General features: G+C 50.4%; 1 protein-coding gene across 1 annotated transcript; it reads left to right on the forward strand.

The window, feature by feature from the left end:
- Nucleotides 1-1,343: 1,343 nt before the first annotated feature.
- LOC311216353 (uncharacterized protein) lies at nt 1,344-6,378 on the forward strand (the record flags this gene model as incomplete). Its single annotated transcript, XM_084297898.1, has 3 exons — nt 1,344-2,251; nt 4,172-4,212; nt 5,420-6,378. The coding sequence occupies 3 exons, from the start codon at nt 1,344-1,346 to the stop codon at nt 6,376-6,378; spliced, it is 1,908 nt and encodes a 635-aa protein (XP_084154024.1).
- Nucleotides 6,379-16,192: the final 9,814 nt, after the last annotated feature.

Raw genomic sequence — 16,192 nt, forward strand, 5'->3', positions numbered from 1 at the left:
AATTGTCTGGATTTTACAGGAGACTGAGACTGCAAGAGTATTGCAGGGAGAGATCAATATGGCAGCAATTAACCTGATCAAATCCCTTCAGGCACCTCAGCCTAAAGACTGAAACATCAATGTTTGTTGTCTCCTCAGGGCTTGTCAGGTCTTCAGGAGCTGCAACCCCTTTGATGTCCTGTACTTAGGAAGCACAGAGCTTGTGGGATGGGGTCTCTGAGCATGGACAGGGTGGGGATGTGGGGACAGAGAACCGGCTCCCAGCTGGGACGTAGAAAAAAGTAGGGACATGGGCAGGCAGTGAGAGGGAGCTACTGCCAGAAATGCTGTGCGAGGGAGGGCTCAGGCACCTCCCTGCCATCCCCTGCAGGGCAGGCGCCTTCCCTGGGACACCCCCTGCTCTCCTCTCCCACCAGCACAGCCTCTGCCCTCAAGCCCCCGGTGTCCCCAGCAGGAGCTGCCTCCTCTGCAGGCAGAGCTGCAGCACAGGAGGGTCTGCTGAGTGTCCGTCTGTCCCTCCCTGGCCTTGCCTCCCCTGGCAGCAGCACGCTGGCATTCCTCCTGGCTTCTCCAGCTGACCCTGTTGCTGCTGGTCTTGTTCCCAGCCTGGCTGGGGATGGGGGTTTCACATGCCCATGGCGTGAGCCCTCGGTGTGCTTGGGTCGAGGGACAGGGTGAGGGGTTTGCAGATGGGCACTGTGAGCCTGGATTCCTCTGCTCTCAGCAGGGTCTTTGTTCTTTTCAGTCAAACATGTGAATAGAACTTTCCTGCAGCTCTCACAGGGCAGCTGAAACCAGACTTGGTGGACAGACTGGCCTGAAGGAGAACACCGTGCACTAAAGTGACAGTCCCTTTTTCTCTGATAATGATCTACAAGGATTCCCTTTGAGTTCAGCACAAATAGCCAGGGTTTGTGACTTGGAAACACTCCTCAGGAGTGGTGGGACAGAGGAAACAAAAAAATCAAATAAATCAATCAATCTATCAATCAATAAATAAATAAGGCTCCACAGCTCTGCTCTGCAGTTTGGTGAACTGGGAGCGATACTGGGGCAAAGCATTTTGTGATCAAGAAGGAAGTGAAACCAACATTACCACATGTTCCTCTTCACCTCTTGCTGTAGGACAGGGCTGACTCCTGAACTGCCCACAGTAGAGCCCCCTGTTCCAACAGACACCGTCAGGCAGAATGAATCATGATGCATGAAAGGGATCTGCCAAATGTCACAATATAGGTGATGATTTTAAATGAGAAAGAGCATTCGTTTCCCTCTGATACATTTCTTGTATTTTATTACTCTCATCCTCTTCTTTTTTCAGGATCACATCCTGAGAAAAGCAGATGTCCAACAGAAGCACCATCACTGAGTTTCTCCTGCTGGCATTCGCAGACACGCGCGAGCTGCAGCTCCTGCACTTTGCGATCTTCCTGGGCATCTACCTGGCTGCCCTCCTGGGCAACGGCCTCATCCTCAGCGCCGTAGCCTGCCACCACCGCCTCCACACCCCCATGTACTTCTTCCTCCTCAACCTCGCCCTCCTGGACCTGGGCTGCATCTCCACCACTCTGCCCAAAGCCATGGCCAATGCCCTCTGGGACAACAGGGCCATCTCCTATCAAGGATGTGCGGCACAGGTCTTCTTCATATTCTTCTTGGTTGGAGCAGAGTATTCCCTTCTCACTGTCATGGCCTACGACCGCTACGTTGCCATCTGCAAGCCCCTGCACTACGGGAGCCTCGTGGGCAGCAGAGCTTGTGCCCAGATGGCAGCAGCTGCCTGGGGCAGTGGCTTTCTCCATGCTGTCCTGCACACGGCCAGTACATTTTCAGTGCCCCTCTGCCAAGGCAATGCTGTGGACCAGTTCTTCTGTGAAGTCCCCCAGATCCTCAAGCTCTCCTGCTCAGCTGTCCACTTCAGGGAAGGTCAGCTTTTCATGTTTAGTGCCTCTTTAACCACTGGTTGTTTTGTTTTCATTGTGGTGTCCTATGTTCAGATCTTCAGGGCAGTGCTGAGGATTCCCTCTGAGCAGGGCCGGCACAAAGCCTTTTCTATGTGCCTCCCTCACCTGGCCGTGGTCTCCCTGTTTGTCAGCACCATCATGTTTGCCCACCTGAAACCCCCCTCAATCTCTTCCCCATCCCTTGACCTGGTGATTTCATTTCTCTACTCGGTGGTGCCTCCAGCAGTGAACCCCCTCATCTACAGCATGAGGAACCAGGAGCTCAAGGATGTCTTGAGGAAACTGATGCCTTGATTTGTTTCACAATCGTGACATTGCCCTTCTTCTTCTGCTTCATTTGGTTGTTTTGCTCAGGTGAGCAGCTGAGCTCCACCACAACTGCTATCTGACTCCCCAATCCCCTTCCTCAATGGTAAACAGGAAGAAAATATGAATAAAAGGGCTCAAGGGTTGAGGTAAGGACCAGGAGATTAGTTTACAGTTATCATCAAGGGAAAAACAGACTCAGCATAGGGAAATTAGTTAAATTTACTGCCTATTACTAGCAAGCTATAGGATTGAGAATCAAAGAAAACAAAATAAAAACAACTTCCCCCTATCCACCTTCTTCCACCTCCTTCCCTCGAGCATTGCAGGGGAATGGCCAATAGTGGTTGCGGTCAGTCTGTAGCACTTCGTCTTCGATGTTCCTTCACAATCACTCTCTGCCTCTGCTCCATGTGGGGTCCCTCCAACAGGATGCCGTCCTTCCCAAACTGAGCCCATGGGGGCTGCCCACAGGCAGCAGCTCTTCAGGAACTGCTCCCACATGTCTCCGTACCACAGGGTCCATCCCCCAGAAGCAAACTGCTCCAGCACGGCTACCCCACAGGCAGCAGCTCCCCTCAGACCCCCTGCTCCATGTGGGCTCCTTTCCACGGGCTGCAGCTCGGGTCCAGGGCTTGCTCCTGCGGGGGTTCTCCATGGGCCGCAGCCTCCTCCAGGCCACGTCCACCTGCTCCACGAGAGGCCTCTCCACAGGCCACAGCAGAACTGCTGCTGCGTGCCTGGAGCACCTCCTGTCCTCCTGCTGCACTGACCTTGGTGTCTGAAAGGCTGTTTCTTATTCCTCGCTCTCCTAGCTGCTGTTGAGCAGCATTTTTTGTTTGTTTGTTTGTTTTCCCCTTTCTTAAATCTGCCCTCACAAAGGCTCAAACAACATCGTTTATTGGCTTGGCTCTCAGGAGCAGGTCCCCTTGGAGCTGGCTGAAACCAGCCCTTATCTCACATGGGGCATCTGGATTCTTCTCACAGAAGCCACCCCTGCAGCCCCCCAGGTAACATTGCCACGTAAACCCACCATACCCATCCCCGGAGGTGTTCGAGACCAGGTTAGAAGAGGCTCAGGGCAACCTGATCTAGTGGGTGGCATCCCTGCCCATGGCAGGGAGTCAGAACCAGAGGATTTTTAAGGTCACTTCCAACCCCAGCCACTCAATGTTTCTATGACATCCCTGCCTGTTCTTTCTAACTCAAAGCTGTGGTTGCCTGGGTTTTTGCCAAAGCCTGGGAGATCCCTGCAAACTCTTCTAGCTTCTTTTAAGTCCTGTTAATAATCCTCAGTCACCTAGGATGTCCTGGACCCAAACCTGCTTCTGTCTTTGCCAGAAGACAGAATTCCTCTGTCCTTCTATCCCAGAACTGAACTCCACATCCTCTTTCCCCTGCTACCCTCACATCAAACCTCAAGGTCCTCACCTTCAGCAAGGCCATGCTATGCTCTTTCAGGCCTTCTTAATGCCCAGAACACACTTACTGCTCTGCACTCACCATTCTGTCTGGAGGTCCCACATGTCTTACACTCCTTCCCCTCTCCCCCTGCAGTAGTGGCACCTCACCACAGGAGATTCTATCATCTTCAAGCTCACAGGTGTTTCCAGATGGATGTAGCCCAGCCTTTGAAACACAATGCCACTGCCAGCAGTGGTCTTTATCCCCATAACTGCATCTGTGCCCAGCACGTCAAACCCCTTCAAAGACAAAACGGGGCAAAACCCCTTCAAAAACAATCAATGCCACTCCAGCCTTTGTGAAAAGCCCTGCAGTCACTCCAACCCCTCTGACATACCCTGCAGCCACTACAGCATCTGCAAAATGCCCTGCAGCAACTCCAGCTCTTTTTCTGGGCCCTGTGTCTGAGCCAGAAAACCAACCTGTGTCTGTATCAGTTGCTCCTCTATGCAAGAAAAACTAATGGATGTGAAAGTCAGTTAGTCAGAAGACGAGGCAGGCTTCAGAAAATCTGGGCCATCATGTGAGTAGGAGGACGAAGAGAAAGAAGTCATAAGAGCATCAGTAATCACACGATCCCTATCCCTATGCTGCTCTGGTGCTGGGAGAAACGGCGCCCCTCTCTGGAATTAGAGGGCAGGAAAGGAGATACAGTGGATACACACTATGTGCCACCCTGTGCTTTTACGGGTGTGACCATGGAGAGCACATGAGAAAGTGGGATGGAAAATCTACCTCCAGCCTTGAGGCATGGGTATGTGAGTGGCAAGGAAAAACAATCACTAAAAGGGGTTCTTAGAGAACTGCTGCTCCAATTTCCATCGGGCTGTCCTGCAGACACAGTACTGAATACTATGAGCAGGACTAGAGGGGCTGTGCCTCCAGCCAGGGGGAGGAAGGGGACAGTCGGGTTTATTGGACTGTGGGGATTCCATGGCCTTGCACATCAGACCCACAGAAGTATCAGGAGCTAGTGGGCACCACTGCACAGTGTACCCTAATGCCATCAAGCTACAGAGGGTCGAACCCATTTGTATGTCTGCAGCGACAGGGGGATCCCAACACTGAACTGTACTGGAGGCTGAAGTGTGTCTAAGTGGGAAGGAGTGGCAAAAACATTATTGGCACTGGCCCAGAGACTCTGTGCATCCTTGGAAGAGACTGCTTCAGGAGAGGATAGATAATTCAGGGACCCAAAAAGGGTATCGGTAGGCTTTTGACATAGCTGCCTTGGAGACAGAGGACATTATACTGTTGTGGGGTTGATGAGGACTGAAGGACAGCTGGTGACAATCCCTACCACAACCGTGCACCTGAGTAAGTGTAGCAGCAACCGAATGCACTAACAGAGGCCTATCGTGGCCTGAATGAAGTCCCGCAATTCTGAGTGCTGCCATGCCAGCAGCATGATTCAGAGAATCAGGAGATTGGCACTTTGAGCCCGGATTCCTCTGCTCTCAGCAGTGCCCAGGTTCGTCTCAGGAGAACCTCCTTAGAGCAATTGCCCTGCAGCTCAAGGAGACACAAGCAGAGAACAAATGAAGGAGCAACCAATGAAGGAAAGGGATCTGCCAACTCTCTACATGCAGTATGGCAAATGGTTTGAGAGGTTTAACTGAAAAAATGAAATGTTTTTCCTCAGATAATCCTGATATATTATCACTCTATTTCTGTTCCTTTAGCAGGACAACATACACAAAACAAGCAAATGCCCAACAGCAGCTCAGTGGGCGAGTTCCTCCTGCTGGCATTCGCAGACACGCACAAGCTGCAGCTCCTGCACTTCGCGCTCTTCCTGGGCATTTACCTGGCTGCCCTCCTGGGCAACAGCCTCATCCTCAGCGCCGTAGCCTGCCACCACCGCCTCCACACCCCCATGTACTTCTTCCTCCTCAACCTCGCCCTCCTGGACCTGGGCTGCATCTCCACCACTCTGCCCAAAGCCATGGCCAATGCCCTCTGGGACAACAGGGCCATCTCCTATCAAGGATGTGCTGCCCAGGTCTTTTTCTTTCTCTTCTTCATATCAGCAGAGTATTATAACCTTACTATCATGGCCTATGACCGCTACGTTGCCATCTGCAAGCCCCTGCACTACGGGAGCCTCGTGGGCAGCAGAGCTTGTGCCCAGATGGCAGCAGCTGCCTGGGGCAGTGGCTTTCTCAATGCTGTCCTGCACACGGCCAACACATTTTCCCTGCTCTTCTGCCAAGGCAATGCTGTGGACCAGTTCTTCTGTGAAGTCCCCCACATCCTCAAGCTTTCCTGCTCAGATTCCTATCTCAGAGAAGTTGGGGCAGTTCTGTTTAGCATTTTTTTATCATTTGGTTGTTTTGTTTTCATTGTTTTCTCCTATGTGCAGATCTTCAGGGCAGTGCTGAGGATGCCCTCTGAGCAGGGCAAGCACAAGGCCTTTTCCACGTGCCTCCCTCACCTGGCTGTGGTCTCCCTCTTTGTCAGCACTGGCATATTTTCCTACCTGAAGCCCCCCTCCATTTCCTCGCCATCCCTGGATCTGGTGGTGGCATTTCTCTACTCAGTGGTGCCTCCAGCCCTGAACCCCCTCATCTACAGCATGAGGAACCAGGAGCTCAAGGATGCAGTGAGGAAACTGTTTCCATACATGCTTCTTAAGCATCCATGATGTGTTCAGAAGATGTATTCTTAATACTGTGCAAATATTTTGATTCATACTATATCATATCATTTTTATTGTTACTACTGTTATCATGACATTATCATTCATAATAATAATAAAATAAATAAAAGGGTATTTGGAAAAATGACACAACATTTTTTAAATTATTTTTCTCTGTAAAAATTTTAACAATATTTCATTTTGTTTTTAATAATCTCATACTTAGCATTCTGAATGTTACATCTTGTGTTAGGTTTGACCACATGGTCTAATGCATATACAGAAGCAGGCTTCCTTGGTAGTTGTCGTGGTTTAACCCGGCCGGCAGCTAAACACCACGCAGCCGTTCGCTCACCCTCCCCCCTCCCTCTCTGGGACGGGGGAGAGAAATGGAAACTGAAGCCCGTGAGTTGAGATAAAGACAGTTTAATAAGACAGGAAAATAATAATAACAAAATAATAATAATAATAATAATAATAATAATAATAATAATAATAATAATAATAATAATAATAATAATACAATTGTGATAATAGGAAAGTAATAATAATATGTACAAACAAGTGATGCACAATGCAATTGCTCACCACCCGCTGACCGATGCCCAGCCTAACCCTGAGCAGTCCGGCCCCCCTCCCCCCGGCTAGCCACCCCTATATATTGTTTAGCATGACGTCAGATGGTATGGAATACCCCTTTGGCTAGTTTGGGTCACCTGTCCTGGGTCTGTCCCCTCCCAGCTCTTACTGCACCCCCAGCCTGCCTGTTGGCAGGGCAGAGTGAAAGGCTGAGATGTCCTTGGCTTGGTATAAGCACTGCTCTGCAACAATTAAAACATCGGGGTGTTATCAGCACTCTTCTCATCCTAAGCCAAAACACAGCATTCCACTAGCTACTAGGAAGAAAATTAATTCTGTTCTAACTGAAACCAGGACATCTATCCACCCCTTATTCCATACCATTTATGTCATGCTCAGGTTACACTCTTTTCCAGACATTCTAATTAGTCACCATTTTCATCTAGGGTATATAGTAGTCCTGGTAGTGATAACATACATTATTATATAGTAATTAACATGGTACAATTCAATTCATGGGCTATTCTCACCCAGTATTAAATCCCCTTGAGGTACACACCGGACCTCTCCGTTCTTTTGCATCACCCACCAAGTGTATCCAGGTCCCTGAGCAAAAACAATTCCACGAATGGGTTTGCCTTTTCCTGAGGCAGGAGTAGCCCAGACTGTTTTACCCAGCATATTTCTTACATGCACTACAGGAACTTTATCCCCATCTACAGTACGTAACAGGTTTGATTGGGCAGGTCCAGCTCGGTTGGCAGATCCCCTAGTATTGACTAACCAGGTGGCCTTTGCCAAATGCGTATCCCAGTTTTTGAATGTCCCAGCGCCCATTGCTTTCAATGTAGTCTTTAACAGGCCATTGTATCGTTCAACTTTCCCGGAGGCTGGTGCATGATAGGGGATGTGATACACCCACTCAATACCATGTTCTTTGGCCCAAGTGTCTATAAGGTTGTTTCGGAAATGAGTTCCATTGTCCGACTCTATTCTTTCTGGGGTACCATGTCGCCATAGGACTTGCTTTTCAAGGCCCAGGATAGTGTTCCGGGCGGTGGCATGAGGCACAGGATATGTTTCCAGCCATCCGGTGGTTGCTTCCACCATTGTAAGTACGTGGCGCTTGCCATTGCGAGTTTGAGGGAGTGTGATGTAATCAATCTGCCAGGCCTCTCCATATTTCTATTTCAGCCATCGTCCTCCATACCAAAGAGGCTTTGACCGTTTGGCTTGCTTGATTGCAGCACATGTTTCACAGTCATGAATAACCTGTGCTATAGCATCCATGGTCAGGTCCACCCCTCGATCACGAGCCCATCTGTATGTTGCATCTCTACCTTGATGGCCTGAGGTGTCATGGGCCCATCGGGCTATAAATAATTCACCTTTATGCTGCCAATCCAGGTCCACCTGAGCTACTTCAATCTTAGCAGCCTGATCCACCTGCTGGTTGTTTTGATGTTCTTCAGTAGCCCGATTCTTGGGCACATGAGCATCTACATGGCGTACTTTCACAGCCAGGTTCTCTACCCGAGCAGCAATGTCTTGCCACAATGCAGCAGCCCACTTGGGTTTGCCCCTACGCTGCCAGTTGTTTTGCTTCCATTGCTGTAACCATCCCCACAGGGCATTTGCTACCATCCATGAATCAGTGTAGAGATGGAGAACTGGCCATTTTTCTCGTTCAGCAATGTCTAAATCCAGCTGAATGGCCTTCACTTCTGCAAACTGACTCGATTCACCTTCTCCCTCAGCAGCTTCTGCAACTCGTCGTGTAGGGCTCCATACAGCAGCCTTCCATCTCCGATGCTTCCCCACGATACGACAGGACCCATCAGTGAACAGGGCATATTTCTTTTCATTCTCTGGTAACTGGTTGTACAGTGGGGCTTCTTCAGCACGACCCACCTCCTCCTCTGATGATATCCCAAAGTATTTGCCTTCTGGCCAGTCCATAATCACTTCCAAGATTCCTGGGCGACTAGGGTTTCCTATTCGAGCCCACTGAGTAATCAGTGCAACCCACTTGCTCCACGTAGCATCAGTTGCATGATGCGTAGAAGAGAGCCTTCCCTTGAACATCCAGCCTAGTACCGGCAATCGGGGTGCTAGGAGGAGCTGCGCTTCAGTACCGACCACCTCTGAAGCAGATCGAACTCCTTCATATGCTGCCAATATCTCCTTTTCAGTTGGAGTATAGCGGGCCTCAGATCCTCTGTATCCCCGACTCCAAAACCCCAGGGGCCGACCTCGAGTTTCCCCAGGTTCTTTCTGCCAGAGGCTCCAGGTGGGGCCGTTCTCCCCGGCTGCAGTGTAGAGCACATTCTTGACATCTGGTCCTGTTCGAACTGGCCCAAGGGCTACTGCATGGACTATTTCCTGCTTAATTTGTTCAAAGGCTTGTCGTTGTTCAGGGCCCCATTCAAATTCATTCTTCTTATGGGTTACTTGGTAGAGCGGGTTTACAATCAGACTGTAATTTGGGATGTGCATTCTCCAAAAGCCCACAACACCTAGGAAAGTCTGTGTTTCTTTTTTGTTAGTTGGTGGAGACATAGCTGTTATTTTGTTGATCACATCCATTGGGATTTGACGACGTTCATCCTGCCATTTTATTCCTAAAAACTGGATCTCTTGTGCGGGTCCTTTGACTTTATTTTGTTTTATGGCAAAACCGGCTTTCAGAAGGATTTGGACTATTCTCTTCCCTTTCTCGAAAACTTCCTCTGCTGTGTCACCCCACACAATAATGTCATCGATGTACTGCAGGTGTTCAGGAGCTTCCCCCTGCTCTAGCGCAGACTGGATCAGCCCATGGCAAATGGTAGGGCTGTGTTTCCACCCCTGGGGCAGTCGATTCCAAGTATATTGGACTCCCCTCCAAGTGAAGGCAAATTGTGGCCTGCACTCTGCTGCTAGAGGGATGGAGAAAAATGCATTAGCGATATCATTTGTGGCGTACCACTTGGCTGCCTTCGATTCCAGTTCGTACTGAAGTTCCAGCATGTCCGGCACTGCAGCACTCAGTGGTGGCGTCACTTCGTTCAGGCCACGATAGTCCACTGTTAGTCTCCACTCGCCATTAGAGTTTCGCACTGGCCATATGGGACTATTGAAAGGTGAATGAGTCTTGCTGATCACTCCTTGGCTCTCCAATTGACGAATTAGCTTATGGATGGGAATCAGGGAGTCTTGGTTAGTGCGATATTGCCGCCGGTGCACAGTTGTGGTAGCGATTGGCACTTGCTGTTCTTTGACCCTCAGCAACCCCACAACAGAGGGGTCCTCTGAGAGACCAGGCAAGGTAGATAATTGTTTAATGCATTCTGTCTCTAAGGCAGCTATACCAAAAGCCCACCGGAACCCTTTTGGGTCTTTGCAATACCCTCTTCTAAGATAGTCTATGCCAAGGATACATGGAGCATCCGGGCCAGTCACAATGCGGTGCTTTTCCCACTCATTCCCAGTCAGACTCACTTCAGCCTCCAATACAGTCAACTGCTGAGATCCCCCTGTCACTCCACAAATACAGATGGGCTCTGGCCCTTTATAGCTCGATGGCATTATAGTGCATTGTGCACCGGTGTCTACTAAAGCCTTCTACTTCTGTGCGTCTGCTGTGCCAGGCCATCGAATCCACACAGTCCAATAAACTCGATTATCCCTTTCCTCCCCCTGGCTGGAGGCAGGGCCTCCCTAATCCTGGTCGGAATCTTCTTCGTTTCTGTGTTTGAAGGACTGTCTGCTGGAAGTTGGAGCAGCAAACTTTTCAGAGAACCCCTTTTTCCTGATTGTTTTCTTTTGCAACTCATGTACCCGTGCCTCTAGGGTCGCAGTAGATTTTCCATCCCATTTTCTCATGTCCTCTCCATGGTCTCGTAAGTAAAACCACAGGGTGGCACGGGGTGAGTACCCACCATATCGTCTTCCTTGTGTGGATGAACGCCTACCCCTGATAGCTGAGACACTGCTTTGTACAGGTGCGGAGGAGGATAATCTCTCTTCAAGTTGGTGAAACTTTTCAGAAAGTTTCTCCACAGTGTTCTCTTTTGGTCGGTGGACACTGGTTGGTTCAGGTGGGGAGGAAGATAGATTCTCTTTAAGTTAGTGGAACTCTTCAGAAAGTTTCTCCACAGCTGAGACGCAGGCCTGTAAGGAAGAGGAGAGACTTTCTTCGTACTGCCGGAGTTGTTTAGCTGCTTCATCCACTGTGGGTTCCTCATCCTCTTTCCAGGCCATTATTGCCAAGGAGCTGGTATATGATGATGGTGCACTCCGTACAAATTTCCGCCACATGGGTCGCGTACACCTGACTTCATCTGGATCTTTGGACGTTTGTCTGAGGTCTGGATCCTCATAAATCACTTCCCGTACGGCTAATTCCCTCAGGTACTGGATTCCCTTCTCCATAGTGGTCCACTTGCCTGGTAGACATACAAGTTCTTCCTTGAAGGGATACCTTTCCCTCACAGCTGAGAGGAGACGCCTCCAGAGGCTGTGAGATTGTGCTCCATCTGCAATTGCTTTGTCAATGCCTGCATCTCTAGCAAGGGATCCCAGTCGCTTGGCTTCCCTGCCGTCTAATTCCACACAATTGGCTCCAGTGTCCCAGCATCGGAGCAGCCAGGTGACAAGCTGCTCACCTATACAGCGACCAAAATCTTTTCGCACATCTCGTAACTCACGCTCGTTTAGGCTTCGGGTAGTTACTGTTGATTTTTCGGCATCCTCATCTTCCTCCTCCTGAACCCTTGATGGCCCAGCGTCGTCGTCGTCTCCGTCGTCTCTATACCTAGATTTGGCAGAAGATTCTCTGCGTTCTAAACGACCTGAATCTCTATACCATTTTTTCACCTTCTCTACAGGGGCAGCTTGCACTGCTACTGCTCGTTTCTCTGACCTTGTTACAGGGTCTGCCACAGAGGTTGGAATACCCTCCGCAGGGTCAACTTGCACTGCTACAGCTCGTTTCTCTGACCTTGTTATAGGGTCTGCCACAGAGGTTGGAATACCCTCTGCAGGGTCAACTTGCACTGCTACAGCTCGTTTCTCTGACCCAGCTACAGGAGCTGGAGCGGCTGCAGGAGCTGAAGCAGCTGCAGGAACCGGAGCTGGAGCAGCTGCAGGAGCTGGAACTGGTGCAGCTGCAGGAGCTTGAACTGGAGCAGCTGCAGGAACCGGAGCTGGAGCGGCTGCAGGAGCTGGAACTGGAGCGGCTGCAGGAACTGGAGCTGGAGCGGCTGCAGGAACCGGAGCTGGAGCGGCTGCAGGAACCGGAGCTGGAGCAGCTGCAGGAGCTGGAACTGGAGCAGCTGCAGGAGCTGGGACTGGGGCGGCTTCAGGAGCTGGGACTGGGGCGGCTTCAGGAGCTGGGACTGGAGCGGCTGCAGGAACTGGGACTGGAGCGGCTGCAGGAGCTGGGACTGGAGCGGCTTCAGGAGTTGGGACTAGAGCGGCTGCAGGAGCTGGGACTGGAGCAGCTTCAGGAGCTGGGACTGGAGCGGCTGCAGGAACTGGGACTGGAGTGGCTGCAGGAGCTGGGATTGGAGCATCTGCAGAAGCTGGGACTGGAGCGGCTGCAGAGTCCACCGTAGGGGTCACAGTGGCCGTTGGATCTGTCACGGGACTTGGAGTGGCCGCAGGGTCTGTCACTAAGTTGATAGCAGTATCCATGGCAGCTCGATAGGCACGAGCCAGGCCCCAGCATGTTACAATGATTTGTGTTACTTTGGAACTTCCCGAATCGCGACACCTTTTATTCAAGCATTCTGCCAGTTTTTGAGGATTTTGCACTTGTTCAGGGGTGAATTTCCAAAACACTGGGGGTGCCAACTGGTCTAGATGCCTGCCCATATCCTCCCACACTCCCTGCCACCCACAACTATACTGCCTCCGGGCAGATCTCCGGATGAGCTTCCTAAGTAGTTGTTTAACTTTAAGCAGAACCTGAAGTGCATTCAGGAGGCAGAACAACAGGACTATGCTGGTCTGAGTATCCCAAGGATATTCAATATCTTGGAGAGCTATTGTAATAAACTCGGAGGATAAGAGGGTGGTGAAGGAGGAAGGGAGAGTGATCAAGGAGGGTACAGGGGTGGTGAAGGAGAAAGGGAGAGTGATCAAGTAAGAAAAATTATCTTCCCCTTTCCCCTCCACAGATTGACTCCCTAATGAAAAAAGGCAACAGATACAATTGCTAATAGTTTCCAAAATACAGTTTCCAAAGTATAGAATCGAAGATGTTACTGAGTACAAATACCAGGTTAGAGTCATGGCCAGATATTTCATCATCTCATAAGCCACTGATACAACACACAGTACCATAATGGTCTGAAACCAGGGCCCAGAGAGGATAAACAACATGACAGAGAGCACATACGGAAAATAACGTGCTACAATACTCAATTTGGAAAACAGGCGCAGCACAGTTGAGATTAAAGCAATCAGCATTATGACAAGTGACTATTAAGCAGGTCTAATACTTATACCAATTTTAGTTTAACACACTCTGGTCAGATCGGCCGTTATCTCAACCTTTCGAGCCCCACGTTGGGCGCCAAAAAGACTGTCGTGGTTTAACCCGGCTGGCAGCTAAATACCACGCAGCCGTTCGCTCACCCTCCCCCCTCCCTCTCTGGGACGGGGGAGAGAAATGGAAAGTGAAGCCCGTGAGTTGAGATAAAGACAGTTTAATAAGACAGGAAAATAATAATAATAATAATAATAATAATAATAATAATAATAATACAATGATGATAATAGTGCTACTACTAATAATATGTAGAAACAAGTGATGCACAATGCAATTGCTCACCACCCGCTGACCGATGCCCAGCCTAACCCCAAGCAGTCCGGCCCCCTCCCCCCGGCTAGCCACCCCTATATATTGTTTAGCATGACGTCAGATGGTATGGAATACCCCTTTGGCTAGTTCGGGTCACCTGTCCTGGGTCTGTCCTCTCCCAGCTCTTACTGCACCCCCAGCCTGTTGGCAGGACAGAGCAAAAGTCTGAGGTGTCCTTGGCCTGGTATAAGCACTGCTCTGCAACAATTAAAACATCGGGGTGTTATCAGCACTCTTCTCATCCTAAGCCAAAACACAGCATTCCACTAGCTACTAGGAAGAAAATTAATTCTGTTCTAACTGAAACCAGGACAGGCTCCCATAATGCAGGGGCTTGCAGATGGCAACGTAGCGGTCATAGGCCATGACAGTGAGGAGGAAATACTCTGCTCCAACCAAGAAGAATAAAAAGAAGACCTGTGCAGCACAGCCTTGATAGGAGATGGCCCTGGTGTCCCAGAGGGCATTGGCCATGGCTCTGGGCAGAGTGGTGGAGATGCAGGCCAGGTCAAGGAGGGCGAGGTTGAGGAGGAAGAAGTACATGGGGGTGTGGAGGCGGTGGTGGCAGGCTACGGCACTGAGGATGAGGCCGTTGCCCAGGAGGGCAGCCAGGTAGATGCCCAGGAAGAGCGCAAAGTGCAGGAGCTGCAGCTCGCGCATGTCTGCGAATGCCAGCAGGAGGAACTCTGTGATGGAGCTGATGTTGGACATCTGTTATTTCTGGTCATGAGGTTCTGTACAAGGAAAAGAAAGGCAGTGATTGTGTACCACAGACATAACTGACGAAAAACCCTTTCTATATTCTCATTTAAAATCACCAAAATATTGCCCATTTCCAGGCAGATATTTTGAAGCTCTCTTTCATTGATTCTGCCTCTTCTGGTAGCAGGGGATCCTCTGTGAACAATGGAAGAATCAGTCCTGCACTACAGCCAGAGGGAGTAGCATGGTAGGAACATGGTAGGAACATGGGGTAGTCTCAGATTAACTTTACTGCTGATATCAAAGAGATTTCCCCAGTTTTGCTGCTAGTTCACCCAACTGCAGAGCAGAGGTGTGGAGGTTTAGATATGTAATTATTTGTTTTGTATTATTGGTTCTAGCTGCCCCACCACACTGGAAAACTGTTTCTAAGGCATAAATCCTGGGCATTCTGCTGCACTCCAAGTAAAACCTTGTGGATCCTCAGAGGCAAAGAGACTGTCCCTTCAGTGCAGAGCGTACCTCAGAGACAACAGCCAGCCTCTCCATCAGTGCTGGTCTCAGCTGCCCTGTGAGAGCTGCACAAAAGTTGTACTCAGTCGTTCATGTGAAAAGGACCTGAACACTGCTGAGGGCAGAAGAATCCAGGATCAAATTGCACATCTCCACACCCCTCACCTTGTCCCTGTACTCATCTTTCCCCAAACACCCTGACGGCACACCAATGCCTCTGAAACCTCCATCCCCAGCCAGCCTGGGAACAAGACCAGCAGCAGCATGGCCAGCTGGAGAAGCCAGGAGGAATGCCAGCGTGCTGCTGCCAGGGGAGGCAAGGCCAGGGAGGGACAGACGGACACTCAGCAGACCCTCCTGTGCTGCAGCTCTGCCTGCAGAGGAGGCAGCTCATGCTCTTTGCAAATGATCTGTGATCATCTCAAACTGGCAGAGACCTCCCAAAGGCAGAGCACTGGGCATTGGAGGGTTTGCAGCTCCTAAAGAAAAGCTAGGATAAAACCTGAGAGGACCACAAAATGATGATATTGGTGTAGTCTGTGGGCTGAGGTGTGGGAAGGGACTTTATAAAGTTCATTGATTCAATATTGATCTCTCACTGCAATGCTCTAGCAGTCTCAGTCTGCAGTACAAACCTGACCACCTATTACCATGAAACCGGCCTCCATTCTACCACAGGTATCTGCAAGCACAGGCTACAGAAAAAGTCTTGCCTTTCAGGTAGCCCCTGCCTTGGTCTTCCTTTTCAAAAATCCAATCATAAATGCCATTCTCTAAAGCATTTTCTGCTCATTTCTGGAGAAACAAAGAAACTCACCCAGACAGATGCTATCAGGCATTGGATGTGCCAGCTGCAGAAGACCCCTCTGGCAACCCCACCTGCAGTGTCCTGTTGCCAGAGCCTCACGGTGTCAAGAGCCTGCAGATGTGTCCTGCCACACGCTGCCCTCTGTTGTTGCGCTCCTCAGTGCCTCCAAGCCCTCTCTCCTTCTCTCCTCTCTGTGTGCCAGCTGCGGTCAGAGCCCCCAGCCCTGCTGCGCTGTGCAGAGGAGCTGCTCCTGGCCACAGCTGTCTCTCTGCAGCGCTTGCCAGGAGCTGCCCTTGGGCCCAGGAGCCTGGCCCAGCTCAGCAGCACAGCACCCGACCATGGCATCGCTTGCTCTGTGCCCTTGGGCTCCC

The sequence above is a fragment of the Netta rufina genome, assembly GCF_964035555.1.
Source record: "Netta rufina genome assembly, chromosome: 18".
In the NCBI taxonomy this organism is placed as follows: domain Eukaryota; kingdom Metazoa; phylum Chordata; class Aves; order Anseriformes; family Anatidae; genus Netta; species Netta rufina.